Below are 27340 nucleotides of genomic sequence, written 5' to 3' on the forward strand. Positions count from 1 at the left end.
CATCGACAGGCCTCCAAACTCAATAACAGACCTCGCCCAAAACTTCCCCAGTTCCACCATCCCCACCACGCAGGCCTCTGCAATCTCCACAGAACACACCATCGGTCGACAGAGAAACCCCACACCGTACAATTCAGAGCAGCAGAGCCTTACCATGCTGTGGTCTGACTGTCCCTTGCACGTCACGCAACTTATATTTGCAGCTGGCGGTAACTGAGGACCCTCTTCAAATGTGATCTGTACCGAACTCTATGAAAAGAGAGCTCTGTTAGTTCCCAGTGGTCAAGGTATCCCAGATTGTTTCAAAGACAATGAACAATCCAACACGAGGCCCCAGAGACACTCCAGTCCATTTCCATCAATCCAGCCTGCACGCAGAACCATCGCACACTGCAATTCTACCCACCTAGTCAAGGCTTAGACTCACAAACGCTACATTAATTTCAGACATTTGAGCTCCAAATGAGAATGGAAAATTGTTCTGGATAGCAGACAAAGTCAAGTGTGTTCACCCTTTTTCACTGCAGAAGCTTCGTCATTTCTTCTCTCTCTGCTCTGGGCTAATACTGCCCCAAGTAAAAGAAACAAAAACATCTACAGCAACAAAATCCACCCTCAGCATACGGTACATCAGCTCCTCTGCTTGATTTGTTCCCTTCTTCCACCGTCTCCAGGTTTATTAGAGTATAAGAGAGTGGGGGTGGAGTCAGATCGGGAGCAGGGAAGGAGACGCTGTCAGTCACGACAAGCGCTAGCAGGCCTCGCGTCGCTTCCCTTGACTGGATGCAAGATTAATTTCACGGGAGACAGGGACTGGGGGGTAGGGGGCCGCAGGGGAATGCTTTTTATGGCCTTTTAGTGCATTTTCAATGATGGAATCATCATCGGTTCTAAACCAAGGTTCACTTGAAAATGACAGCGCACGGCAAAAAAGACGACATAGCTTCTCCTTCAAGATCTCAGCACACAGCAGGACTATCCTTTACACAACTTAAATACGAAAACAAAACCGAAAAGCCTAATGCACACCCAGCCCAGAACAAGTCTCCTGTTCTGTGGTCTTTGAAAGCTGTGCATGGACTACACGGAGAAGACTCATAGTCGACCTGAGGCTGACTTCACCTAATCGCACTGAACTTTTAAGAGACCAGAGCAGTATTGTCTTATAAAAAATTTTTCAAGTACAGTTAGCACTTTCATATTATTATTAAGTCCCTACTCTCCTCTCACTTGGCAGCCCCCCAGATCGCTTCAAAACTTAATTCCTCAGAGCACACAATGACAAGTTACTCAGAGTTGCGATACACTATTAAAGTTGCAACAACCAAGACAAAAACGGTCTTACTTCTTTTTCTACCAGTACAGTCTCCTGATGCTACAGGATGTAACGTGACAGTCCTCGTATAAGTCAGCAAAGAGCTCCTCAGCAGAATGCATCTCGTACAAACTCAGTACCGAAGCACTAGCCAAATGACAAAATGCTAGTTTTCAGTTGTTTTATTGCCTGACAAAGAGATACCTCAAAAACAACTGTGTTACAAAGGACAGTTGCAAGTCTAGGCCAAACGTTGCAACGCAGTAACTTCCTATATGGATTGCAAAGTTTAGATGCGACCGAAATCATTACGTAAATAGTTATCTTGAACTGCAATAACGTATCTCCACGGCTTTGCGAGTGTTACTTGGATTCCGGGTCTACACCGAGTCTTCCACCTCTATCCCCAGTCAAAGTCTGTGCCGTTTCTTCCCCATGTCCAAAAGAATTTCCGCATCTTAATTCCAAGGCTCGAGGAGAAAATGCTAGCCAAAATATCATTGTTATATCTTTCCCAGTTGGACATGATTGGTCACTTTATTCCATTTTATCGGGGCGGGGGGGGATGGCGAGTGCTGCAATTCTGTGGGTCAAAAGCAAGGTGTGAGCAGGAATGGGATGCTCAAGGGGCAGGGCAAGAAGATCATCCAAATCAGAGCATTTTCCCCCGTTAAACATACGTAAGCACAGCTCTAGGTAACTCCCAATCTAATCCAGAATCCCATGTAAGACACAGCCCCCCAGGATAACCACCGGGCGGGGCCCAGCTTCACAGAATCACCTAGGTTGGAAAGGACCTTGAAGATCATCTAGTCCAACCGTTAACCTAGCACTGACAGTTCCCAACTACACCATATCCCTAAGTGCTATGTCAACCCTACTCTTAAACACCTCCAGGGATGGGGACTCCACCACCTCCCTGGGCAGCCCATTCCAACGCCTAACAACCCGTTCTGTAAAGAAAAACTTCCTAATACCTAGTCTAACTTCCTAATATCTAGTCTATCTTCAGCGAACAGCTTTTAGACTCAGCAACTCACTGCACCAATACCGCTTTCTGAGGAGACATGCTCCAGAAGAGGAGCGACTGCAGCAGAAGCGAAAGCGTGGCCCTCCAGCGGCCTCCGTGTCATTTCAGCCATCGGCTAATCTTCATCTTACAGGAGTTCTACGTTCTGGAACTTTGAAATTCAGGTCATTTTGTGAGAATCTGACAAAATCAGCGCATGACTGAAGAACGCTGTATCAGATACGGGCAACCGCTGACACTCAACCACCGTGACCGCGGCCTTCTGGCAAGAGGGGCATGGAAGGAGAGGGTGCATTTCCACAGGGGAAGACACTACACAAATGTTCTCACTTCTGTTCAGTGCCCTGCTGAGTCCTCTCTCCAAAGAGGGAGGGCCTCTGCCTGCACGTGCTCTGTCCCAGAGCACAGCCCTCACCTTTCCTGTCAGGACTCAAAAAGAGAAGAAACGGTTGCCATGGCTTGCCGTATGCGAGCCGCCGTACGGAGCCACCCGCCGGGGAGCTGCTAAGCGCCACTCACGGCAGTGGGTCCCCTCAACACAACATGCATCGTATCACAACAAACTTACTTTCAATCACAAAGGAAAGAGCTGGCTTTGAGGGTTCAATATCAGCAGGATCTGCAGGGTTTCGGCTACTGTAGGATAAATCACCCGAGCGTATCCTGACGCTCGGAAGTTTTCCGCAGCAAAAAGGACACCTTTTTCAGGATGCAAATCTCGGGTTCAACGCTGTACCTGGCTATTTGCATGACCGGAGGAAGGCGAGAGGAGGAGGGAGGGAGAAAGGAACGGAGGCAGGCAGAAGGAAGAACTTTAGCAGCTGGCACACTAAACACCAGATCAAGTTTCTCAGGTCTTACCCAGCGTAACTACCTAGAGCATAATCTTACAGTATATAATCTAGTCTCATGTAGTTCCAAGACAAAAGATTCAGCTCCAATAGCCTGCAGCAGGTAGTCCCACAGTCACCTCACGCTGCACCACCCTCTCCTCCTTCTTGTACCCCATCCTGCAAGATCAAGAACATAGTCCAGTTAGTACTCGTTAGGCTACTACTCATAATCAGTCCTACATTGTCTCAGAGTCAGCCCCACACTAAGGGGCTGTTTTCTAACTCTCTTAGAGTACAAAGGCGGCTTCTGAACTCATTCCAAGTAACCAGTACAAGAAATGGGACATGAACACAACAGGGCCAGTTGATTTTTTTTTTTTCTCTCCTCCTCTATCAAAACTTCTTACCCTGTTTTGGAATGGGCATCTTAGCATGGCAATGGGCAATTGATGACAAGAAAGGAAATTTTAAAAGACAAAGAATCACCAGAGAAGGAATGGCCAAATGCACAAAACCAGGCACAGCTTATGGTTTGACAGTTACCTTGATCTTTATCCCTGTGTCTGGCAGATCAACCGCACCTTTCTGCAAAGGCCCGTTTTTTCCACAAACCTCTTGGGAACAGAGCACTCAATCTCTGGAAAACTCAGAGGATAAGCTCACACTAAAACCAACAAACAACTTTGAATAATCTGTCCTTTGACACCATCAGAGCCTGGACAGGGATACAAACATCCATTCCCATTTTCAAACATTAGCCATCTAGATCTAAGGCAAGAAAGACAGACCAGTTCCCGCTACACTGTCAAAGGACCATTTCACTTATCGCAAGTAGCAGTGAAGGAGAAACTATGCCAAATCAGTCTAACGTTCAGTGAGTCAATCTAAGAAGGCAAAGGAGGAAGTAAGAAGTCATGCCACGCATGGAGCAGAGAGAACTTCAGGTGGAAAAGCAAAGGACTGCACACAATGGAACAAAATTTTTAAAATGCTTTCTTCAAAAGGAAAGCAATGAAAACTAGCTGGAGAGCATCAGTGAGGCAGGTCCAATGAACCCTGTCCATCCAAAACAGTGGCAAGAAGCAACACCCGGCTCCACAGGCGGGGTCTCCGACACACCTCCAAATAGGAAGACACAACAGTCGTAAGACAAGTGTTAAGAAAGGTAACGTTCGGAACAAGTCCGTTACCTGATCCATCTGTAACAGGCAGAAGATATAATTTAACAGGCAAAAACATAAGACAGGTAACAGGAGTGCACAATCCTAAGCAGACAGCCCATCCGCACTGACACTCACACAGTACTTGCGGAGGCCAATTCTATAGATTTCTTACGAGAATAAAACTTACCTCCAGACATGCTGCTCTTTCAAGTAGTAATGCGCAACAGTCTCACCTCGTAGGAGTGACAGACGACAAAGTCTCTCAGAAAACTTACCGTTCCCACACAGCCGACACACGGGGTACTGGGACTGGGTAGTACCGGCTACAGCTTCCTTTACAAAACCTGTAACAGCCTCTGCTCTAAATCCACGTTACCTGCTGACTTCATACATCCTTTCAAAAGGAGTGGCAGACAGTATTTTTAAATATTCTCTGCCCTACGGTGCATGACAGCAGTAAAACAAAAACATGCCCGGTCCGAGGACGGAAGAGGAACGCAAAGGTGGCTCATTATGTGCAAATATCCCATTTGGATCATTTTGCACTTCCTAATGCCAGAAGGCAACCATCCTCTGAAAATAATCACAGCCCTCGCTCTGCACTTTGAAATAGATCATTTGATGAAATCCTTTCAAGAAAGCTTCTGTTCTGCTACAACTGAGGGCTAGAGAACTTCATGAACACCACGCTTAACCTTTGTGCGCCATTCAGATTTGTTCCTTCTTGTTCCTTCCCACTTACTTTCCAGCATCACTGCTCAACAAGCTTTATTAACCCTTCTGCTCTCAAGATGCCAGAAAACACTATCTACGTTAAGCAGGAAAACAAAAGGCCAAAATTGAACCGCCCTGTAGTCACTGATGAAGTTAAGCCCTCCTTAGGGCAACCTGCAGAGGACACTCATTCAGGTTCTGCAGCCTTTATTCAAAGGGCTGTATCGCAGGAGTGCAACTTTCACACCTTGTAACTGAAAAGGACTTCCTTGTAAAGAGACAGGCACTGCACAGGTGACACGCAACAAAAGCAAGCGTTTCTTCCTAAGTCGCCTTCCTCAAAGATCCAATTTCTTCATCTCATCCCAGCAAGTTATTATCAAGGGATTACACTGAGGCAAAGTAAAATACAGAGAAATGAAGAGCTACAGAAGATATGCTGGACAAGTGGCCATGCAAACCTTCCCAAAGGAGCCAAAGTCACGACATTACCTACAAGCTTAGACTTTACAAAGCCTATTATGTTGATACAACCAGCAACGGTTGGGTCAGGGGGAGCGATAATTTCTCATTCCTCCCCACCTTCACCAATCACCTGATTTTTTCCACCTGGTCATGCTGCACTAAGAGATCTGCTTTTCTGTCCTGCCTCTAGCATGGAATTTAACTCACTTTGTCAAAAGGAAAGGGACTTCTCCATTCTTGCTGGAAAACTCGAATGCAAATTCACGTCGCATTCTTCAAGACTTTGATTTCATTTTCTTCAAACACATTAGCTTCACGCTAATCTTTTTTAGCCCTTGATTTTCCCATGCAACTTAACAGAAAGGCTCCCGATTCCCGTTCACACAACAGAAAAAACGGAGACTACGACAGGCTTTGGACTGTAACCTGTGGGCAAAAGCCGCTGCCTTGCAGGTAACACGCTACTGTGTAGCCACTTCCCTACGGAATCAGCGAGGCACGTTCTCCTTCATGAACTTCAAAACTACGGATCAAGACAAGGGTAATGCTGGGAGATTAAAGGGAACAAACACCAGAAAATTCGCAAGAGGTTGCTGTGGAAACCTCAAAGTGGCTGCATCAGCCGGTTTCATCAGACCTGCCTCGGGCTCCGGCCCCACGCCGTGTCAGTGCTGCCCAACACCCCCCCCTCGGTGCTTTTACCAAGCCGCGCACTCGCGTGTAGTTACGCTCCGGCCCACGGGGCCGGCGCAGAGCAGCTCCGGCAGCGACCCTGGCTCCCCGTGCGCCGGCGGCTCCCTCCGGCCCGGGCCTCGCAGCCCGCGACAGCGCCCGGCCGGGCCGGGGAAGCTCCCCCGGCGACCGAGGACAAAGGGCGGGCGGCCCCGCCCGCCCAGACGCCGCCGCCGCCCCCCCCCCCAGCCCCGCCGTGCCCCGCCGTACCCCGTGCCGGCGCGCCTGGCTGTTGAGGGCTCGCACCCAGGCCCGCTGCCACTGCTCCCGCAGGGCCCGGAGAGCGAGCAGCGCGGCGAGCAGCGCCCGGGCCCCGGCCTCCTCCGCCGCCGCCGTCCCGCGCCGCCGCGGCGCCCGCAGGGCCGCCGACCGCCAGTACTGCAGCAGCCAGGCCGCGACGGTGAGCAGCGAGGCGGCGAAGAGCAGCACGAGCGCGGCCCAGCCCGGATCGGGCCCCATGGCGCCGCGTACACCGACTCACGGCGGGCCGGCGGGCATGGCGGGCCCGCCCGGCCCCGGCGCTGTGGCGCCGGCCCAGCCCCTGCCACCTCCCACCGAGGGAGGGGAGGGCAGGGGAGGGGAGGGGAAGGGAGGCCGCACCACCGCCCTCCCCGCGGCGCACGTGGGCCCGGTGCCGCGCGCCGCCGCAGCCTGAGCCCGCGTGCGCAAACCTCCGCCCCGCCCCGCCGGCGCGCGCCGCTTACCGGCCCGTTCTCCGCCCCCCCCGGCGCTGCGCATAGGGAACGTCCGCCCGCCCGCCCCGGCCACCTCGTAGCTGCCGCCGCCATCCTTCTCTTCGGCGGGCTGCAGTAGCGGCGCACCGCGGCCTGGAATCCGAGCGCTCTGCCACGCTCCGGTTAAAATCGCTTTTTCTCGTAACGTCGCGTTCGTTTGTACCGTTTCGCACCCGGCTCCCGGGACACGCCACCGCTCGGGAACCCTCTTCCGTCCGCCTGTTGCCAGCTTGGGCCGCCCTCGCTGCAGAGCGCAGGTCAGACGAGGTTTGACCGCCTCTTCTCACCGTGGCCGCGACCCGAGGCAGCCGCGGGGGGCGATTCCTCGCTGTTGGAGCTGCAGGGTCGCCGGCCAACCCTCCCCCCAGCTCCGCGCTGCGGTTTCCTCCCTAGAGCGGTAACACGCGCCGGCCTCAAAAGTTGAGTTAAGGCTCGGTTACAGTTTACAAAGTCGTTTTTGCAGAAGTTCAACAGACAGCTGAGACAGCAGCAGAAGCTCTCAAGGGAGCACAGAAAAGGCCGTCAGAAACCATCTGGGGCCGCTAAACCCCAATTTAAACAGGGGCAGGGCACAGGAAAGCACTTCTGGCTGCCACCACGCCTTCTGCTGCTTCCCTCCTCTGGAATGCAACATCCGTGGACAGAAATTGCGTCTATCCTGCCCTGCCCCCCACCCCAAATAAGCGCCTGAGAGTCCAACAGCTATTGCAGATTTCCTGGCAATGGAGATCTCAAGACAGCCACTTTACTGGGTTTTCCCCACAGCCAAGGAAACGCGTGGTGTGACGAAACCGCCGGCGGCTCCGTTCTTCGCTCTCACGCAACCCACCAGCCCGGTAACCCGGCTCCCCGCCTGGCCGAGCTGGGCGGCTGGCGAGGACCGCGCTGCCCAGAGGTGGGCGGCAGCCGCCCGCCGGCGCCGCTGCCCAGGCTCGGGCAAAACGCGGCGCTGGCCGCACGGGGGGGGGCGGGGGGGCGGAGGGGCGACCCCGCGCTGGGCCTTGTCCGCCCCGCGCGGGGGGGGAAGTGACGTCGGAGGGACGGACTACGGCTGACGCGAGGCGAGAGGGGCTCCGGGGCGGCCATGGCAGTTGCGGGCACTGCGGGGCGGAGTCCGCGGCGGGACCGCCGCCGGGCCAGGGCGCGCGCGGCTTCCCGTGCCGAGAGCTTCGTTTGGCGGGGCAGGCGCGGAGCCCAGCAGAGCCCCGGGCCGGGCGGCGGCGCTTGGGCCCGCTCTCCGCGCAGCCCAGAGCGCTCCCGGCCCCGCGCCGGCGGCCGGCTCATGCCAGCACCAAAGATGGCGCCGCCGCGGTCAAGAGGCTGGCGGCAGTCCGCGCATCCGGTGCCTCCCCTCTAGCGTCGGTTGGAAACGGGCGGCGGGAGGCGCTCGGCCCCGCTCCGTGCCCTTGGCGGGGGCAGCGCCCGCCGCGGCCATGGCGCCCTGGCCCGCCGTGCCCCTGCTCATCAACCTCGGCGGGTCGCTGCTGGGCTTCGCGGCCACGCTCACGCTGATCCCGGCCTTCAAGGACCACTTCCTCGCCGCGCGGCTCTTCGGCGAGGACCTCAACAAGCCCTCGCGGCGGCCCGTGTGAGTAGCACCATCCCGCCGAACCGGGCGCCGCCGGGTCAGACCGGCCCGGGCCCGGCAGGGCTGACTCCCCCCTTACCTTCCTTTCAGCCCCGAAGCGCAGGGCGTGATCAGCGGGGCCGTGTTCCTGATCATCCTCTTCTGCTTCATCCCTGTGCCCTTCCTGACGTGCTTTGTGGAGGAGCAGTGCGCGGCCTTTCCTCACGACGAGGTGAGCCTTGCCTGGCGCTGGCAGCGCGCCGGGCACTGGCAGGCAGCGACCACCGGTAATCGGTGACCTCTTCTCTGTCCTGCAGTTCGTGGAGCTCATCGGTTCGCTCCTCGCCATCTGCTGCATGATCTTCCTGGGCTTTGCAGATGACGTCCTGAACCTGCGCTGGCGCCACAAGCTCCTTCTTCCTACCATGGCTTCCCTCCCGCTGCTCATGGTTTACTTCACCAACTTTGGGAACACGACCATCGTCGTGCCCAAGCCCTTCCGGGTGCTGCTGGGGATGCACTTGGACCTGGGTAAGTTACGACTCGCCAGAAGCCACCGTCCAGGCAGCGAGCGGCCGGTGGAAGGGGTCGCCTGACGGCACTCAGTGCTGCAGAGGGAACAGACAAAGGATTTGCTTAAGTAACCGGTGAGAGGGTGCAACTCTACCCTCTAAATATGAGGCTGGACAGAAGATCCAGAAACACAGCACGCATTCAGCCCTGCGTAGATAGGCACAGCTCCGTTTTCCAGGGTTCTGACAGCACGGTTGAGCACCAGGTGCGCGCGACACTCAGCTGCCGGCACCAGCGTGACCGAAAGGCAGAAACAGCGCTACGGCCTTCTGCCATGTCGTGACCATTTCCCGCGGTCGCCGTGTTGTACGTACATGTACATGCGACGGCCGACTCACAGGAGAGGGAATGATTTATTACTAAACTACCACTACCAAAACTCGCCAAGATCGCTAGGTAATGGATTGTCGTACAAAGCAGGAGGTTAGAGCTTTGGCAAATTGGACCGGGGCCTGCTTCGCCTACAAATACTAAAGCGCTCGGCTTGCTCTGACCCGCAGGTATCCTCTACTACGTGTACATGGGCATGCTAGCAGTGTTCTGCACTAACGCCATCAACATTCTTGCTGGAATTAATGGAATTGAAGCAGGGCAGTCTCTGGTGATAGCAGCTTCCATTATCGTATTCAACATTGTAGAGTTAAATGGTAAGGAAGATAACATACATGTTGGTGGGTGCAAAAAGCAAAGGGAGATAGAATCCTTGATTTCAACATCTGGTATTACTAAAAATTGATCAGTCCTGTCTTTTTTTTTTTTTTTTTTCTTTCTTCTACAGGGGACTATCGAGATGATCACATTTTTTCTCTCTACTTCATGATTCCCTTTTTTTTTACCACGCTGGGGCTGTTTTACCACAACTGGTAAGAGGATGGACATTCCGAGCTTCTTCAGAAGCATCCTTTCCCTTTCTCCTTTTTCAAACAAACAAAACCACTTACCGATGTGCAGATGGGACGCTGGAGTGTAAACAGGCTTCTTGCTGGAACCAAGAGCACGTAGCATCGATGCACCGGTAGCTTTTCTTTTTATTAGAAAATTCCGGTCACGCCGCCTCACTGAAATGCACAGAATATGCTCCCCCATGTGTCTCGTATTCTCTGCAAATCAGGTGGTGGGTCCCAGTCCCACAGTTCTTAGCATAAATACCGGCAATTGTTTTTACCGTGTAGATCTGCTGCAGTTCCCTCTTAGCCCCTAACCTGCCATGTGGGAACACATTCAGCGGTGATAAAGTCCTTTTCACAGCAACAGTGATCGTGACAGACCTTTGTTTTTCGCCCCTGTGGATTGCAGGTACCCGTCTCGAGCATTTGTTGGGGACACCTTCTGCTACTTTGCTGGCATGACCTTTGCCGTGGTGGGGATCTTGGGGCACTTCAGCAAAACAATGCTGCTTTTTTTCATCCCGCAAGTGCTCAACTTCCTCTACTCCTTGCCTCAACTCTTCCATGTCATTCCTTGTCCCCGTCACCGGCTGCCGAGGTAATGTACCCGAGTGACCTATAACAGTACCACAGGTTGTACCTTTTATCTCCAGCACCAGCTGAGAAAGGTGGCAGCAGGTGCTCTTTTCAAAAGCCATCGAAGTAAGTCTTATAGTTAAAAGTTAGCCAGCTCGCTCCGCCAGCTACGGTCAAGTCACAGAGTAGAGGTTTCTCAAAGAAGTTAACTCTGCTGATCACCCCACCCCCCAGATACAGAAGAGTGATTTGTAACAATGATGGAACGTGATTTCTCTCAGCTACGAGATTGAGAGAAATTGATACAGGCTGCTTTTAATGCTGTGGCAGTAGGATCTGCTAAGATTTCATAGCAGGGGGCATTCTATGGCACTATGCCATATAAGCAATTGCCTCTGCAGATGTTTGTTAGATTCTTCTATTTTATTTTTAAGACTATACAGCTTTATGCATTTTTTTGGGGGGGGGGGGGGGGGAGGAGGAGGAATATCCTCCCGAGTCTGCCCGGTCCAAGGGACTAGGTATTGGTAGCTGTTATTAGGTGTATCAGATTATTCCTGCTTTATCTACCCCTGGATTTCTTTCTCAGCTACTCAGGTAGGGATCTCAGTCTGCTTACATAGGGATCTCTCTGTCTCCTTGCTCTATCTGGACAAAAATTTTAATATTTCTTTTAGGCTCAATCCTAGTACAGGGAAGTTGGAGATGAGCTACTCCAAATTCAAAACGAAGAGCCTCTCTGTCCTGGGAACAAATATTCTGAAGGTAATACCCGGAAAATGTTCAAAACCCTGATCATTTTGGGGCAGCAGTCAAATGGGAGAGCCAACAGGATGGGAGGGAGTGCAGGACAACTGGGTTCACAAGTTATTTCCCAGCTCACATCCATAAGAAAATACTCTGCTTAGTCCATCACCATCCCTCGTGGTCACTCGGTTGTCTTAGTAATCAGTCTTTCAGAAAAACGACACGTAGCAGCGTCCACGGACCATCATAAGCTTGTCCTGTCTAGTCTTTTTAGTAAAAGCAGGAGCCAGACTGCAGAGATGGTACGGCAAAAAGGATCTTGATCAAAACCAGCCAGTGAGCACCAAACATACCTGGTGAAATAGTGTGCGATCTTTCTTTCCTCAGGTGGTCAAGATCTTGCACGTAGTAGATGTGAGGAGTGGAACGGATGAAGATGGTGAATACACAGAGTGCAATAATATGACACTTATTAACTTCGTTATAAAGCTGATCGGACCCACCCACGAGCGAAATCTCACTCTCCTGTTGCTACTCATTCAGGTCAGACAAATGGTTCCTCCAGTAGAAAGATGTGCTCTGCAATAGAAACAGATCCAAATCAGTCTCAAGATCATATTTCAGGGTGAAAGGGGGAAGTACCACGCTCTTCACACAAGATGCATTGAGCTGTGGAACTTGAGGCGAAGCGGAGGTTTACACGGCTCAAGGAGGAAACAGATTCCTCCCTCCACCCTGTTCATTGAGAGGTAACGAATACAAAGTCCCTAGATTAGCTTGAGACGATTTCTGAGGCCCGGACTGTCGGATGCTAGAAAAACATTAGGAAAGCAGAATGCCTCATCACTCTGACCCAATACAGCCTTTTTCCACGTTCTTGTTTTTCAGTCCTACCAAATAACAGGGTTCTGGAGTTATCTCCGCCCAGCGGACAAGCGTGGCACGCCGCTTGGCGGTATCTGGAATCTGAGCGGGGTGCAGGAGCACGTTGAAGCAGCTTAGAGCACAAGATACTGCCACTACCTCTATTCAGCACGCGAACTCCTGTGCCTAACATAGCAGAAACGCCACTTTTGGAAAGGCCCACAATAAAATTCTTTTTTCATATTCAGGTCAAAGATAAGAGATTCGTATTAGAAAAAAGAAGACACTTAGCCAAATTCCCATTCAGGAGGAAGGACGTCCCACAAATGAACCTGGAGACCAAATAGGGCTTAGGCACACTACACTGGGGGGTGGGAGAGGATGGGAAGTACATACCACTTGATCTCGAGCACAGTCACAGCAGAGAAGTCGTGGCAGCACCTTCTCCCAAGGATGCCAGACTCCAGCTTTGACACAAGATATTTTCCATTACAAACCACAGAGTTTATGTTAGAGGCTCCTTCAGAAGGAAAGAGTTGTTCCCAAGCATTCATCTCATCTGCTTGTTCTCATACTGATGTGGCACATGTGCAGGCGCACGCAGAAATCCCCTGTGGATAGCAACGATTCTCAGAGAAAGAGCTGAGAATGTTGGCTAGACTGCCACCTTTCGTCTTTCTATACTTAAAAAACGTAGCCTAAGTGTTGTTATTTAGTGAAACGGGGCACGCTGGAAAGCGTAGCAAAACCATCTGGAAAGGAGGAACCTGCCAGCCTGCATTTATAATGTTTGCATTGTCTGTCTGATTTTTACTTAGGTCCTGGGCAGCGCAATTGCATTTTCAATCCGGTACCAACTAGTGCGACTGTTTTATGATGTCTGACTGGGCTGTCGGGAGCAGGGGAAAGAGTTGTGCCTGCCTGTCAGTTCTCTCCAATCACTGACCAAATGATTCAACTGATCTTGCTCCCCCAAGAACCTCAGGACACCTGTCAAAATGCAAGCAACTACTCTGCGTGGGCCAATCTTGAACCATAATCATCTATTTTTTTTGTGCACGGAAGGTTGTCCAATTCTGCTGACACAAAAGATTCACTGCTAGTTGGACATCATTGTTACTGGGAATACCTTTCAGAGGGGAAGTAAACGACCCAAATGTTTCCTCACAGCACTTAAGGAAAGGGGGAAGGATGAAATCTCTATATGTCTAACAAGTATGTTACTGTTCCCCAAGAAAGAAAACAGGAGCTTCAATTTCTGTGAGACTGTATAGCAGAACAAGTAAACCAGAATCCTCTTCTGCCTTCTCCAATCCTGTCTTTGGTCCACGGACATAGAGTGACATGTTATAACCCAAAACTCAGAGTGCTCTGAGAATAAAAGAACTCATGCTACCCTTTCCCCTTCAGTGCTTTGCCTCAAGAATATTAACTCACAGCAAAACTAGGTCACACAATACGTCTTCATGGCTTTCTACCCTGCTAGTGGGCAGGTGATTTCTGTTCCTCCTCTTCCACAGCTACGGGGAACATTCCCACTGAAGGGTGCTTATTTCTGAACACCTTTATTGTCCGCCTTCCTTTATGGAACAGGACACATCTGGAACGGGTTAGCAGAGCAAGGATTGCTGTGTCCTTGCATAACAAGAGCACATCAGTAAAAGCCTTAGATTAGTGTGGAATTAAGACCCTCCAGGCTGCAATTATATTTTCCTCAAATACAAGTTGTTATTTATATAGCAGTATCTGGCACCATAGTTAACCACAGAATTGCTACCTACCTGACAGAAAAACAGGTTAATTGCACGCAATTAACGGGAGTGGAAAGAGAAATAAAGCAACAGCAAAGACAGAGATGCTGAGACACATGAAGCTGTAAGTTGTCGAGTGCAGTAGCTTTATAGATGTGAGGCTGCTACCCCTCCACGCACCCGAGTCCAGCAAGTCGTGAGGCTGGGAATGTATTTGCAGTAAATGCACGTGTCCAGCGACACCACACAGTACTCAAACGTAAATAGGACAAGGAGCTGAATCCTCCTCCTCGCCAGCTGATCAGTTTGGAAGTCTGCTAGCAGAGTATATTAGTATAAACATATACGTGTACATGCACACAAACATGAATCCCTTCAGTAGCTGGCCTTAAACACTCGGTCCATCCAGTAAGTAGCCACCAGATTTCCTGGCACCGGGGCATATGAACGCCCAAGGTTCACGGTACTACTCGTTCTTAGTCAAACCATCTCACCTAGACAGGGAGAGAGAAAATTTAATCTGTCTGCTGGTTTATCCAGACATAGGCCTTCCAGTAGCTAACTGTCAGACGCATGCCTATTTTCTCCAGTAAACTGGCTTAGACCTACCTCCAGTAAGCAACCTGCAGACCCCAATCTCTTCCCATATCTGGTCCCGGATGCCTGGCTCCAAAGCCCGTTACCTGACTCGCTCGTTAGCATGGCTCATTTGCTAGTGATCACACACACCGGCATTCCACCCTAGCCCAGGCCCCCCACCACACACGCTCCAGTGTTCCCGTTTGCTGGTTCTGCATACGTACTGGTCCCTTTGACCTGTGGCCTTATGCCAGTTGCTGGTGCTTAGACCTCCAGACGTACTACACACCCAGGGTAGATAGTCCCCTCACCCTGAAAAAAAAAGTAGAAATGGTATTTAGCAAGACAGGATGGACTGCAGAGATTAAAAAGGCTACCAATCAGCAGTATGTTTACACCCGACCCCCTTCTTCACCCTGCTTGTCTTTCCCTGTTCTCACATTTTTTCCTCCCAGTCCACTTGGACTCCTTCCCTGCCTTTGGTGCTTCCCTTAAACAACCCATACTACATCATCTCACACATTCCCACAGTCCCCTAAAAAGGATCGCACAGTAGGTTCTACACAGCCCCGAAGGCTCTTCCCCCATATGCCACTGTAAGCCCAATAGCCCTACGGACGGGGATCCCCCTCAGCCCTCGGGGATCCCGCTCAGCCCCACTCCTCAGAAAGCTCCGCGAGCAGTCCAGGTAGGGTGGCATCACGCCGGTTCGGTCATCAGAGCACCCCAGCTATTGTCACTCCTCCATCCCTTTGGGTTACCGGGACCAGCCCTTACTCACATAACCTGGGACGTGATGCAGTCAGAGCTCCTTACACAGAACCCATCTTAGCGTCACCACCTGCTGTCAGGTCCACCGCTCCTGCGGTCGGTGCTCTGGCTGCCCGCGGTGGACGGGAAGCACCAACAGCCGGCTCGTCCCGAGCGCCGCTGGCAGAGGCCCCGGCAGCGGCGTGCCCGGGCCCTCCGCTGCCAGCACAGCGGCCGCAGCTCCCCGCCGGGCAGGCGGGCCCGCCGCAGGGCAAGCGCTGCTGCGGGGGCCAGCGGGGGCGGCCCGAGAGGCGGCGGCGGCGCCCCCTCACCGCACTCCCCTCACACACCCCCCCACACACCCCACGCCCCGCCCCCGGCGGCGGCGCGCACCAACCGCCTGAGCGCGGTATGAATTTGGCGCCTTCCCTTCTTATTGGCGGTCTCCGTCGCCAATAGACTCGGGGCAAGCGCGGTGGCGCGGCGCAGGCGACCAGTCAGCCTGAAGCTTCTTCCGCCAGGCGCACCAATAGCGAGGCGCGCCGGCGCCGTCCAATGGGCCGGGCCCTACTTGGCGGAAGGTTATAAAAAGGCTGCGTGCGGGGCCTTCCGCCTCACTTCGCCGCAGAGCGCCGGCGGGGAGACGGCAGTGGCCACAGCGTAGCGGGGAGCCATGTCTGGCCGTGGCAAGAGCGGCGGTAAGGCCCGGGCTAAGGCCAAGTCTCGCTCGTCCCGGGCTGGGCTGCAGTTCCCGGTCGGGCGCGTTCACCGGCTGCTGCGGCGCGGGCACTACGCGGAGCGGGTGGGGGCCGGCGCGCCCGTGTACCTGGCGGCCGTGCTGGAGTACCTGACGGCCGAGATCCTGGAGCTGGCGGGCAACGCGGCGCGCGACAACAAGAAGACGCGGATCATCCCGCGGCACCTGCAGCTGGCGGTTCGCAACGACGAGGAGCTCAACAAGCTGCTGGGCGGCGTCACCATCGCGCAGGGCGGCGTCCTACCCAACATCCAGGCCGTGCTGCTGCCCAAGAAGACGGGCGGCGGCGCGGGCCCCACCAAGGCCGGCAAGAAGGGCGGCGGGCAGCAGTCGCAGGAGTACTAGGGCGGGCGGGCGGGCGGGCGCCCCCCGCGCCACACAAAGGCCCTTTTCAGGGCCACCCCCATCGCTCACCGGGAGAGCTGCGATCCGCTGGGGGGGGGGGGGGGGGGGGCGGTAAACAGGGGCCGCGTCTCTGTCCCGCGCCGGGGTCCGGCCGCTGGGCGGCGCTGCAGGCCCGGGAGCGCGCGGCGACGGCGGGAAGGGCCGGGCCGGGCCGGGCCGAGGGGCGGCGCCGCAAGGACGGACACAGACACCGGGGTGCGTCTCATCGACTGTATTCGCCGCCCGCTGCGGTCAGGGGACGTTGCATAGAGAATAAACGATGCTTCCTGCCCACAACGGGACCCCGGGACGGTGCCGTTTCGGTGTTTCTACGAAGCACGGTAACGCAGGAGTCCCGCGGAGAGGATGCAACGCAGTACCGGGTGCAAGGAGCCCGTGAGAGGAGGGGGCTGGCGGTTACACAGAAAGGCTCGGCAGCCCACACCTGGGCTTCCCGGCAACAGGTTAACATAGATGAAGGCCTGTCCCGGGAGTGGAAATGAGAGTGGCCGTTTGCTTCCTTCCTCATTTACTACTGGCCCCGTGACAAATTTGCATCCGGTAACTGCAGAGTTAATTTCTTACCTTAACTGAGACCTACGGCACCTGTGCTACTTTACTATTAGGAACCTAAATAGCAGTCTTCAGCGTTCTGCTGAGTGAACACTATTGATGACTCCTGAAAGTATATCAGTACTGTCAGCACAGTACAGCGCTTCAGTACCGTCACAGCCGAGTCTCTGCTTCTAATCTGTAATGAGTGCCTTGTTCCTAAATGGAATAGAGCACTTACAGATTGGGTTTTTAATTATTTTTTTTTACCTTCCTAATGACAAAAATTGTTCAAAGAACTTCATAGAGACACTGCAGTTTAGAGAAATGCAGAGAGGGATGCAAACCCTCAACGGCATATGCAACTCAAGTTAGTTAACTTAGTATTTCAAGCTTTTGTGCCCAAACATCAAAGACCAGTGTGAACATTTAAATAAACCCCTTCCTCCAAAGGAGGACAATAGCATAGCTGCAAAGACTCGCTAGACTTGTAGCGATCGTGCTGACCACACCACAGGTTTAGCGGGCGTCGTTGAGCTGCCTTGCCACGCTAAGGATATGCTTAGCTCCCTTACTCAGAAGTAAACTAGCTAGTTCAACACCAAGGTTCTCCGCAGCTTCCTGGGCCTGACCAGGGACATTCTTGGCTGTGATGCCAACGTGCTGCACGTCATCATTTGGTCCATCTTCATTCTGCAAATATAAACACCTCAATGTGAGGCAGCGGGAAGGAGCAGGTGCTGAATAGTTTCAGCCACCTGTGAAACAGGGCAAAATCTGTGGTCCGAGGAGCCTCGGGAACAGTGCACTGTTACAGTTTCTAAGGAACCACACCAAAAGTAATACGTTTCAAAAGGCCTAGTTTTGTTATTCAGCCTCAGGTTTGGATTTTGAAGCCATGGGGGTTCACATACCCTTTGGGGATAATTGACACTGGTCTGCATGGTCTCCTTCAGGCTATCAGATCCATCCAGACTGTAGACTGCTCCCGTCAAATACAACTTGGAAAGACAGACAGACAGACGGGATTAATACTGCATTAACAAACAAACAGAAAGCTAACTACCCCTTTTTAAAAAAAGCAACATCTGAAGCTAAGTCTGGAGGGGAACGCTTTTGGAATGCAGAGGGATCAGCAAGAATAGCGGTACAATACAACTATAAGAAAAGAAATTCCTCTTAGGGAAGATGCAACTTCCCAAGGAGAAAGTTGAACTTTTTTCTAACTTCCCACATTCTTAATCACACTCCATCGTGTAAAAACACTGATTTTCTGCGCTCAGACTTTCAGACCTCAGGGCAAGGCTACCTTTAAAGGAGGACACACACACACACGGGTACTTATCGTAAGGGCATTTTCTATATAAGACTGAGCTTCAGTAGCCAGACCCATTCTTGTACCCCTGTCTTGGACACAAACCTGGAAGGCTCGAGTCAGGAGCCTATCTGCCCTAATTGGCTATAAAGGTATCTGCTGGAGTTACCTTCCAGGAAGGATCAGGGAACACGCACACACAGGAATAAGTTTTCAGAAATAATCCCAGATAAATACAAAGTACTCCTCACCTGGCCATCTTTCAGCATCGTGTTGACGGCGACAGGGACGCTACATCCACCCTCCTAAAACAGAAAGCAGCCAACACCAAGGCTCTTACCCAACACATTCAAAGCACAGGCCTCTGAAAAGTTTAGGCTGCACACAACCCCACCTATTGCTCTTCAGGCCCTTCTCGATTCAGAAGTAATCTCTACTTCGCAATTTTAGGAAAGCGTAACAGATTTCCCATACTACAGCGCCCGGTCAACTATCAGAGCAGTATTTACTGCTGCAGGCAGAAGAGCAAGGATGCCACACCTACCAAACGTTTCATAAAGGCTCTCTCAGCAATGCAGCATAACACGGTGTCTGCATCGTGCAGAGCAGATACCATATTCAGTATCTCTTGGTCTTTGGCACGAACTTCCACTGCTAAGGCACCCTATAGGAAGAAGAAGAAAAAGAAATGCAGCAGCATCATCATCATGACCACAATTCCTCAACTTCATACACTCAAGGGTGCACTCAGCATCGGTTACGAAACAGAACTGGGAGGCTTGGATGCCTTTCACACTAAGAGAGCGACGTTTGGAAGGCTACAAAAATGTATTACAAAACAATCGACTGGTTGCAAAGACATCCTATAGCAGCTGCGGTAAAGGGAAGATCAGAACTTACTTCAGCCAAGCGTTCAAGATCACGCTGTCACCTCAAACCATTCTAGAATCTAGCTCAGTTATGACTGCGTATATAGAAACACCCACCCCAACATCCCTTCGTAACAAGAAGGCTGGATAAATCCAAGCTTTCCAAGCTTTTCTCAAGATAAAGATTGAGTGCTAAATGAGTAACGGTGACAAAACAGTTCTTTCCTAAACTGGAAACAAGATTGGGAAAAAGAAGGGGGCGGGGGGGAACCAAACTGCACAGTACCTGACAAACACACGATCAAAATCACTATTTCAGGCTGAATTTGTGAATGTGTCACTTGCACTCACTAATGCATAGGCAGCTCAGGTTTAGCACGTTTGATACCCACTGTGCAACGCTGTGTAAACTCAGCCACATGACCCGCATGGGCTGGAATGGTTTGCCTGCCTAGAAACGAGCATGCTATGAGCGTGCTCCAAGGCAGGCCCTTCAGCTCCACCCTCGGGGAGTTACGACACCGACACCATGTGTAAGAGAGGAGGAGGGAGCGTCACAGGGCGAAGATCCTGCAGTGGCTCCGCACAATTATCCCGGTACAGCGCAGTGCTGACCCTGCCAGAGCCTGCCCCATATCTGCCACGTCGCCCCAGTGTAGTTGTGCCACATGCTACCTTTACCGTTTACTGTTTTTCCATTGCTGATGGCAATCAGCCCCCACACCACCAGGTAACAGAGCTGACTACCATTCTTCCCGCAAGCTGAGCCTAAAACAGCGTAACGGCCAACAGAAGAGATTGATGTAGTAGTTCTTTGGCAACTGATACACAAGAAGTATCTGGCACAATTAACCACCCTCGACACATTGTACTGCTCCTGGCATTCAATAACCGGTACGGCTGAAGATATAAAAGTTGTAATGTACCTGTCCGACGGCATACAGACAAACTTCGGGGCTTAGGAGCTGGAAGAAAGTAAAGTCAGAGTTAACTCAAGTTGCACCGTTCAGAATATAGGAAGCAAGAGCCAAATTCTACGCTCGTCTCTAACGTAAATCGATTTTGTGCCTGACCAAAGAAATATCGCCTCCCCCTGCCCGTGCCTCAGTGTTTCCACCCCTCAAGTGAGATAATGCACCTTCCTTCACCTGGACCCTGACACTTTGTGAATTAGCTGATCAGAAAAATCTCAGTCACGCACACTGCTGCATCGCTAGACACAAGTATTGTGAAGTGCTGGGAGACAATCGGATTACAACCTGCTGTTACTGCACCACAGAAAGCTGACAGTAGAAATTTCCCTATAAAGAAAACAAAAACCACCAAGCCCCAAAAAAAGCATCTTCCCTGAAGCGCATCCAATCACACGCTAATATGGCAACAGACTCAGCAGACCGCACGCTCATCTTTGACAGGATGAGGTCTGACAGGCAAGTCGTCGACGGTGCAGCAGAGAATGGTACTTTCTGCTTTGCGGCTCCTCACCTGGCCAATGCGGTTCTCCCAGCCCATCCTCTTCAGCCCAGCAGCAGCCAGGATGATGGCACTGAAGTCTTCCTTCTCATCTAGCTTCTTCAAGCGGGTATTTAAATTCCCTCTCTGTAGCAGTCATTAAGCAAGCATAGAAACAGCAGGCAAACAGTCCTGTGACCACTTAACATTCACCAAAGCGTGCTTACAGAATGCACAATATCCAACAGCCTCAAATGAGAGAGTACCGTCATGAAAGAAGTATTAAATACAGACAATTGTTCCTTGAAATAGAATTTTGCCGAGCATTATGGAATATTAACTCAAGAACGGTCTCTCAAAAGACATGCATGTCATTTAAGTACATTATGAACACCCAACACCAACTCCTTTTGCACAGCAAAGAACTACGTTACTAGGGCTGGAGGAACAGTGCCATGTATCACTAGTTCAGCGGCCCAAATCACATCTGGGGTATCGGGAACCAGTCGGCATTTGGCCACGCCGCTGCGACAAACACACGGCAGGCACTCATCAAGCAGTTTGCCGAACATTCCTGAACACCAAATTCATCTACATCCTGAATCTCAGCTAGATTAAGGCCGGCCCCTTCTTCGCAGCCTCGCGAGAAAGTAGAAGACAGAACAGGCTACGGTATGCTATACACCCCCCCTCAGAACAGGCTGGTGGCAGGCAGCCTTTGAGGAAGCAGTTTGTTCTTGTAGGTCAGGTGGTATAAATCAGCCTTGAACCTAGCTGGCATTAAGTTGTATTTTCCCGTTTGCAGCTTTTTAGCCAGCTCTCACGTTTTGCCAGGAAAGGATACAATATCCCTGAATTCTAACTGAGGGAACTTCTTTTTTAGCTGGGCTGCTCTCCGAAGTGAGCTGGTTCCAACCACACTGTGGGGAAAAGAAAATCAATGAAATCCAGAATACTCCTACACTTATCTCCAGTCAGAGACACGTCAGAACTTTCCAAGAAACAAATGATGACTTTATTTTTATTTTTTAATCGAAATGAAGATCCAAGAACCTGCCAATGATTTATATCTCATTACAAGAAAGAAAACCACTCTTTGAGGTTTAGCATAAAGCCTGTCTGAAGCTAGATGCAGGCAAGCTGCTCCCAAGAAACCCATTTGCAGGAGATGCTTCTGGAGGACAGCCCGTAGCCACCGTCAAGGACTGATGAAACCTCATTTAAAGACCACTCGTCACAGAAAAAAGACTCGGCTGCCCCAAACTGAACTAGAATAGCCAGACAACTGAAGTTACTAAAATGGAGGCACTTCTTCAGTGATAAAAAGGCAGTGGGAGGAGAACCTTTGGAAACAGTGCATAACTGGAAACCACAGAAAACAGCCAGTCTAGGCAGTAAGCAATTGCTTTCTAGAGATGTATCCCATTGACTTTTCTTGGTACCCTGGAACCTCAACCAGACGTGATTTTCTCGCTATCCAGATGCGCAGAACCATGAGTCTACATTTGTGTCACAGCTACTTTGTTTCTTTTAGTTTAACATAGATCCAAAAAAAGTCTTTCTAATAGTTACCTTAATCTGAGTCATTTCACTCAGCTGACTCAGACAAAAGACTCCAATAGCCTCTATGAAAAGGCAGGTAATTCAAAACTGAGAAACCGCTCATGGTCTCAGCAGAACCATAAGCAAGCGATGCCAAAGAAACAGTGAAAAAATTGGAACTGGCTGGGTGAGAACAGGAGCACAGTTCAGGCGAACGCAAGCTAAAATACTGCGCCGGACACACTGTCTGCATCATATGCGTTCCCCCGCAGTAAGCACAATACAGAGGAGCAGGAATTCACCCTGGAGACTGTGACAAGGGAGGGTTCTAATGAGTAAACATTGCAACTCAAGGTGGCTTGAGAGATCCAGCCTCACTCGGCGCATGGCACTCCCACAAGACAGCGTTGCTCTTTTCAGTGAGCGGGTTTGGCGTAAAGTCTATGCAAAGCTAATGGAAGGCAGCGTAAAGCCACTACAGGATAAAGCGAGGAGCTCACTGACTTGCTGCCGGGAAGCATTAACCAACTCCTCCCTTCCATTTTTACACCTGTCTTCCCCTTCCTCTCCCCACTCACCTCTTTTCAGGAAGGAGGCTCAGAGTTTTCCCACAGTTTTTGGGATGAAAGACAACAGCATCAAGTGGATTTTCCCTTCTGCAAAATAATGCAAGTGCAGAATGGCTGACACATCGTTTAAGCTTATCAGTTCTGCTATTGGTCCCCAGAGGAACCCCCTCTGGCTCCAAAATACCCATCATCATTGTAATAGCAAGAATTTCCAGCAAACCTGGTGGCTATGGTGCACTAGGACAGCTGTAGTGTTTCCGCTGTTCCAGAGATTCATCAGAGGGCGGTCCAACTTTGAACATCTCAAAGGACCTAAGCTGCCTTTGCTTTCCTACCACTACCACCTCTGTAAAATGCAAGTCCCTCAGAGAATCAAGCCCCACGTTCACACTTACTTGCAGACGGCACCGATGGTAAAGCCAGGAGGAAGAGAAGTTGGCAGGTCCTTCAAGGAGTGCACCACAAGGTCAACTCTGAAAATGAAAGTACAGTAGTCACTGAACAGGTGGCTGAGCTTAGAGGCTCAAAGAAGCGTGAATCCACCCTGGGAATTAATTTGGAGAAAAGGGAGGAATTTCCAGATTTTATAGCTGGAATTACTATGGAATTCTAGTGTTACTGCAGAAAAGCCACTTCCCCTTTCTTGCTCTCTTTTCCCACCTGTAAAATTAAGACAATGCCTTCCTCCCAGCAGCAATGCAAGACAGGTTGAATGAGACACCGGAGATGTTAACACGGAGACACTCATCATACCGATATGCAGCTGTTACGCTTCAAACTGAAAGTAATAGCTAGCCAAAGTAAAAGCTATCTGCTTTGTTACAAGGCAAATGAACATCACTGGAAATGCCTGGGTCTCCAGTATTTTTTCACCAACTTGACTTGGAAATGCAGTATCATGTGCCTACATGTCAGAAATGCAGAGAATATCTTTGGTTTTAAGCCCACTTTCACTAAGGCATAGGCACCACTGAAACCTTCCTCAGAATACTGAAAAAGAAAAAAATACCAAAAAAAAAAAGTACTAATCTCTCTCTGTTCCAGCAGGAGACTGAACCAAGTTTTTCTGCAGAAAGAAGTTACCCAGAAAGCAGCACAACTTGCCCATGCCCAATTCTCCTGCATATTTAGCATGCAAATACACTAAGAAATGTTAACATGATAACACTAAATACGTTGTGCAATATGTTAACACCACTAAGCAAAGTATTTTTAAAAGAACATACTTGTAAGCAGGAATTAGTTTAAATTGCATCCTCTCTGATGTACACATAACACTGAAATCACAGGAGAAAAAACGCCTAACTGGGGCAGAACAAGCGACACAACCACTCCACTTCAAAATACGTGGCCTAAGCCCAGGGTAGAGAGGGGAAAAAGACAATGATTTATCGGAGGTTTTCTTTCTTAGCCAGAGAGGTACCAGAACAGAAGGAAACTAGATCACATATGCAGCAAGCCAAAAGATGTCCAAAGAGCACCACAAATGCCAGAGGAGGAAGAGAAGCAATGAGCTCTTACTCATTTCTTTCAAGTGCATTTTCCAGCTCTTTGGTGAAGAGGCTCTTCTCCCCGATCTACACATAAATGGAGGAACACGAATCACACAAGAAACATCTGCAAATATATCATCAAATACAGTTACTTCTCATGTAGAGGAAGATGAGATCCTTTACCTTGGAAAGCGCTGTGTCCAAGATCTTGTCTCCAGTCGTTGACATGGCAACTGCTCAGAGAGAGAGAGCACATGTAAACGTAAGGCTTGCTCAGAGCACCTAGGCCTAGACTGGAAACATCTACTTGACACGTAACGAGCAGTACAGAGCCACAGGCTACTGTGTGAACACAGACTCAGGATGGCTGTAAGAGCAGCTCACTTGTCTCTAGAAGGGACTCTAGAGACACAAGTGAAATTGAGACCTCCCTCACTGTTCTCAAAAACGGAGCGAGGGAAAACAGGGCAGGTTTTTGGAAGAGCTGACCCGATGGAAACGGCCACGGTCTTTCTCTGGAGTGCCAGTACACAGGTACTCAGCAGTTCTCTTCAGGCTGGGCTCCCATTATTCCTGCTGAACACCTCAAGCCCCATACAGGAAAAGGTCCCTAATGCACAGTGGGGTGCAGCCAGAGCGATATTAGGCTCTGGTATGGAGCAACATAATGCCATCCGCACGACCCACTCAGAGCTTCAGTCATCAAGAGCTTATGAAATCCATCTTTGTCCCCTGAAAGAAACCAGCAGCAGTTGCTCAGCCACACAACCTGACTGATTTCAGATGGCAGTCTTAGATAAGCAGGGTCGAACGCTCCTCCTCGTGACAGCACGCTACACACACCTCTTGCACACAGAGATAAGCAGCTGGCTCCTGCTGCCACCCACCCCAGGGCAGCATCCAAAGAACTTACCGATCTCAAAACGGAGATTGGGGTATAGCTCACGGAGCATCTCGACTACGCTGTCGGTCTGAATCCGGGCCAGCTGCAACGAAGCAGAAACAAAGCCCTAAACAAAGAGCATGTCGTCCATACAGTAGCTAGAGAGTTTCTTCAACAGTCAGGCACGTGTGACCGCTACATTCTCTAAATAAAACGCATTAGAAATAAGTAGCTCCAAGTAAAATCGCTCATCTGTACCAGCTCCTTGAACCATGTGAACTCATATCACGACCAGAACGTTTCACTGAAGAACTTATTTTATCAACTAAGCGGCAGAATAACATCGCCCCCTGTCCCATGCCATTGCGATCCAAGCACTGACAAGGCAAAGCAAAGAATTTACAGAGTTAGGAAGAGCAACTAGAGCAGAAGCCTACACATCAGGATTCGCACACTCCGCTTCCAGCTTTGTTATTAAGATCATTAGCTGTCCCCCAGTCAGAAATTCCATTTCTCTAAACCACCTTAGCACCTTTATTCATAGACAGCATTTACCTACCTAACTTTGAGCCACCCAGTTTGACCTCTGTGGAACATGACTGATGGAAGATACCTGCTCATCAGCAGGTGGGCAGAAAGGTAAGCAAAACCACCCTCCTGTTGCTCAGTGACCAAAGAACAAGTCACACTACATGCTGGGTACCCTCTGCTTTTTCTAAGAGTACAAATTTTAGCAATACTGAAAGTTTTGGGAGAGGCTGGTGGGATTTCACCGTGCTACTGGGAAAATCTATAGTTACTGGCAAGTATGAGTGAGTTACCCTCTGTAAGATCAGAGCTCTATTTAGAGCTTCTACGGGGGGGGGGGGGGGGGCGGAAAGGTAACAGCTCAGGTCTGCACACACAGCAGGCAACAGATCTTAAAGGAGTGAAGTTCAGGAAGAACATTGCATAAGAACAGCAGAAGCAAGTAAAATAAAAACAGAATTATACTAGCAGAGAATCATTCCACGCACACAAGCGGCAGCAGACTCAAGCATCAGCGGGTGAGTTTCAGCTTTTCTCCCACTGATGAGCTGTGTAGCCTGGGGCAATTAACTTTATTCTCAGGACTGCAGTTTCCCTACATGTAAAACGAGCATAAGTAGCTGCTTCCCTTGGTAAAGCGTCACAAGAGCCTCAGGTTAGAAAAAAGAGGTAGGATGCATGCACGGGTAGGTCCCTTACCCTGACGCTAAGCGAAATGCTTTCTTAAAAGTATAGAACCCTTCCTAGAGCCTGCTACCAGAATGAACAAGATTATCTCCGAACAAAGGCTGAAGGACGTTACCTATCTCCCTTTGCGAGTTTGCTCCTCCCTGCTGCAAGCAGCTGGCAAGAGATACCCGCTGTATCTCTCCACGTCCCTTGCCTGTCCTTTGTGGGGGCTGAAGCCGTTACCCGCTGGGGCTTTTTAGATGGGACGTGGGGGTTTTTCCCGCCTTCCTACAAGAGCTGCACAAGCCTTGCAAGGCAAAAGGTCGGCAGCAAGATCCCGGTTGTCCCGGAGGGCACTCGCGCCCTCATCCTCCGCTCCCGCGCAAAGGCAGCGCCCTTCCGAGCCGACCGTCGCCCGGACCCCATAGAAAGTGTTTTCCGAACTCCTTCTAGGAGCCCAAGAAAGGAGCCAGAACGCGCGAACGCACCCTCGCAGTGGGCTCTCCCGGAGGGAGCTCCGCTCTCCTCTGCCGCCTGGAAGGAGGAGAGCCAGCAGCACCTGCGGTGCCAGGCTCCCTCCCCCGCTTCGGCGCTCGCCGACTCCTTCGTGACTCGAACGTGGCTCCCGGGACGCGGAACCGCCGGGACGAACACCCCGGCTCCCAGGCAGCGCCGCGCGGCGTCCCCGCCGGCTCCCCGCCCCGCCGCGGGCGCTGGGGACGGCAGCCCGCTCCGGCCCCGGCGCTGCCTACCTGGCTCCGACGAGTGCCCACGCGGATCGCTCTGCCGCCCACGCCGTTCTCGCCCTGCGGCAACAACCGGGTCAGCGCCCGCCCGCTGCTCCGCCGATCCCGCAGCTGCCCGCCGGCCTCCCCCACCCCGGTCCCGGTCCCGGCCCCAGCCCCAGCCCCCCGCGAGCCCCCGACTCACGGCGACCGCGCCCGGCTCGGCCATGACACCGCCTGGTCCTCAGCGATCCCCGCACTGCCCTATGGCACCGCCCCGCCGCTCACGTCACTTCCGTCCGGTCACGTGACAGGCGCCCGC

At 51.5% G+C, this 27340-nt stretch overlaps 4 protein-coding genes across 12 annotated transcripts in view; 2 read left to right on the plus strand and 2 right to left on the minus strand.

Moving 5' to 3' along the window:
- The window catches only part of C2CD2L (C2CD2 like), a 43118-nt gene extending 36244 nt beyond the window's left edge, over nt 1-6874 (minus strand). For 5 of the 7 annotated variants that reach the window (XM_074848796.1, XM_074848794.1, XM_074848793.1 and 2 more), the window contains exons 1-2: nt 6463-6872; nt 154-249 (exon numbers count right to left, since the gene is read on the minus strand). In XM_074848796.1, coding sequence (XP_074704897.1) covers nt 154-249; nt 6463-6711 — 345 coding nt within the window. In that variant the 5' untranslated portion in view covers nt 6712-6872. Of the gene's footprint in view, nt 1-153; nt 250-6462 lie in introns of all 7 variants that reach the window. The other 2 variants (XM_074848798.1, XM_074848800.1) reach the window with 1 other exon arrangement.
- A 1371-nt stretch (nt 6875-8245) lies between these two features.
- DPAGT1 (dolichyl-phosphate N-acetylglucosaminephosphotransferase 1) lies at nt 8246-13595 on the plus strand. Of its 2 annotated transcripts, none has more exons than XR_012626214.1 (9): nt 8246-8574; nt 8665-8785; nt 8871-9084; nt 9627-9773; nt 9905-9989; nt 10423-10611; nt 11267-11354; nt 11724-12085; nt 12225-13011. XR_012626214.1 is itself a non-coding variant. In XM_074848801.1 (9 exons), the coding sequence occupies exons 1-9, from the start codon at nt 8420-8422 to the stop codon at nt 13082-13084; spliced, it is 1221 nt and encodes a 406-aa protein (XP_074704902.1). In that variant the 5' UTR covers nt 8246-8419; the 3' UTR covers nt 13085-13595. The 2 variants fall into 2 exon arrangements, 1 of the variants encoding a protein (XP_074704902.1); XM_074848801.1 differs by lacking the exon at nt 12225-13011 and adding an exon at nt 13019-13595 and having other exon boundaries at nt 11724-11879.
- Nucleotides 13596-15677: 2082 nt separating this feature from the next.
- H2AX (H2A.X variant histone) lies at nt 15678-16463 on the plus strand. Its single transcript, XM_074848672.1, has one exon. The coding sequence runs from the start codon at nt 15954-15956 to the stop codon at nt 16380-16382; it is 429 nt and encodes a 142-aa protein (XP_074704773.1). The 5' UTR covers nt 15678-15953; the 3' UTR covers nt 16383-16463.
- A 175-nt stretch (nt 16464-16638) lies between these two features.
- Nucleotides 16639-27340, minus strand: HMBS (hydroxymethylbilane synthase). Of its 2 annotated transcripts, XM_074848670.1 has the most exons (14): nt 27224-27340; nt 27046-27099; nt 25127-25199; nt 24397-24446; nt 24242-24297; nt 23116-23193; nt 22730-22807; nt 21454-21529; nt 20643-20756; nt 20084-20122; nt 18833-18952; nt 18540-18593; nt 17888-17974; nt 16639-17666 (listed from the first exon to the last, which is right to left on the minus strand). In XM_074848670.1, the coding sequence occupies exons 1-14, from the start codon at nt 27245-27247 to the stop codon at nt 17493-17495; spliced, it is 1077 nt and encodes a 358-aa protein (XP_074704771.1). In that variant the 5' UTR covers nt 27248-27340; the 3' UTR covers nt 16639-17492. The 2 variants fall into 2 exon arrangements, with proteins under 2 accessions (XP_074704771.1, XP_074704772.1); XM_074848671.1 differs by lacking the exons at nt 27046-27099; nt 27224-27340 and adding an exon at nt 26782-27033.

This window comes from Strix aluco, chromosome 23, assembly GCF_031877795.1.
Source record: "Strix aluco isolate bStrAlu1 chromosome 23, bStrAlu1.hap1, whole genome shotgun sequence".
In the NCBI taxonomy this organism is placed as follows: domain Eukaryota; kingdom Metazoa; phylum Chordata; class Aves; order Strigiformes; family Strigidae; genus Strix; species Strix aluco.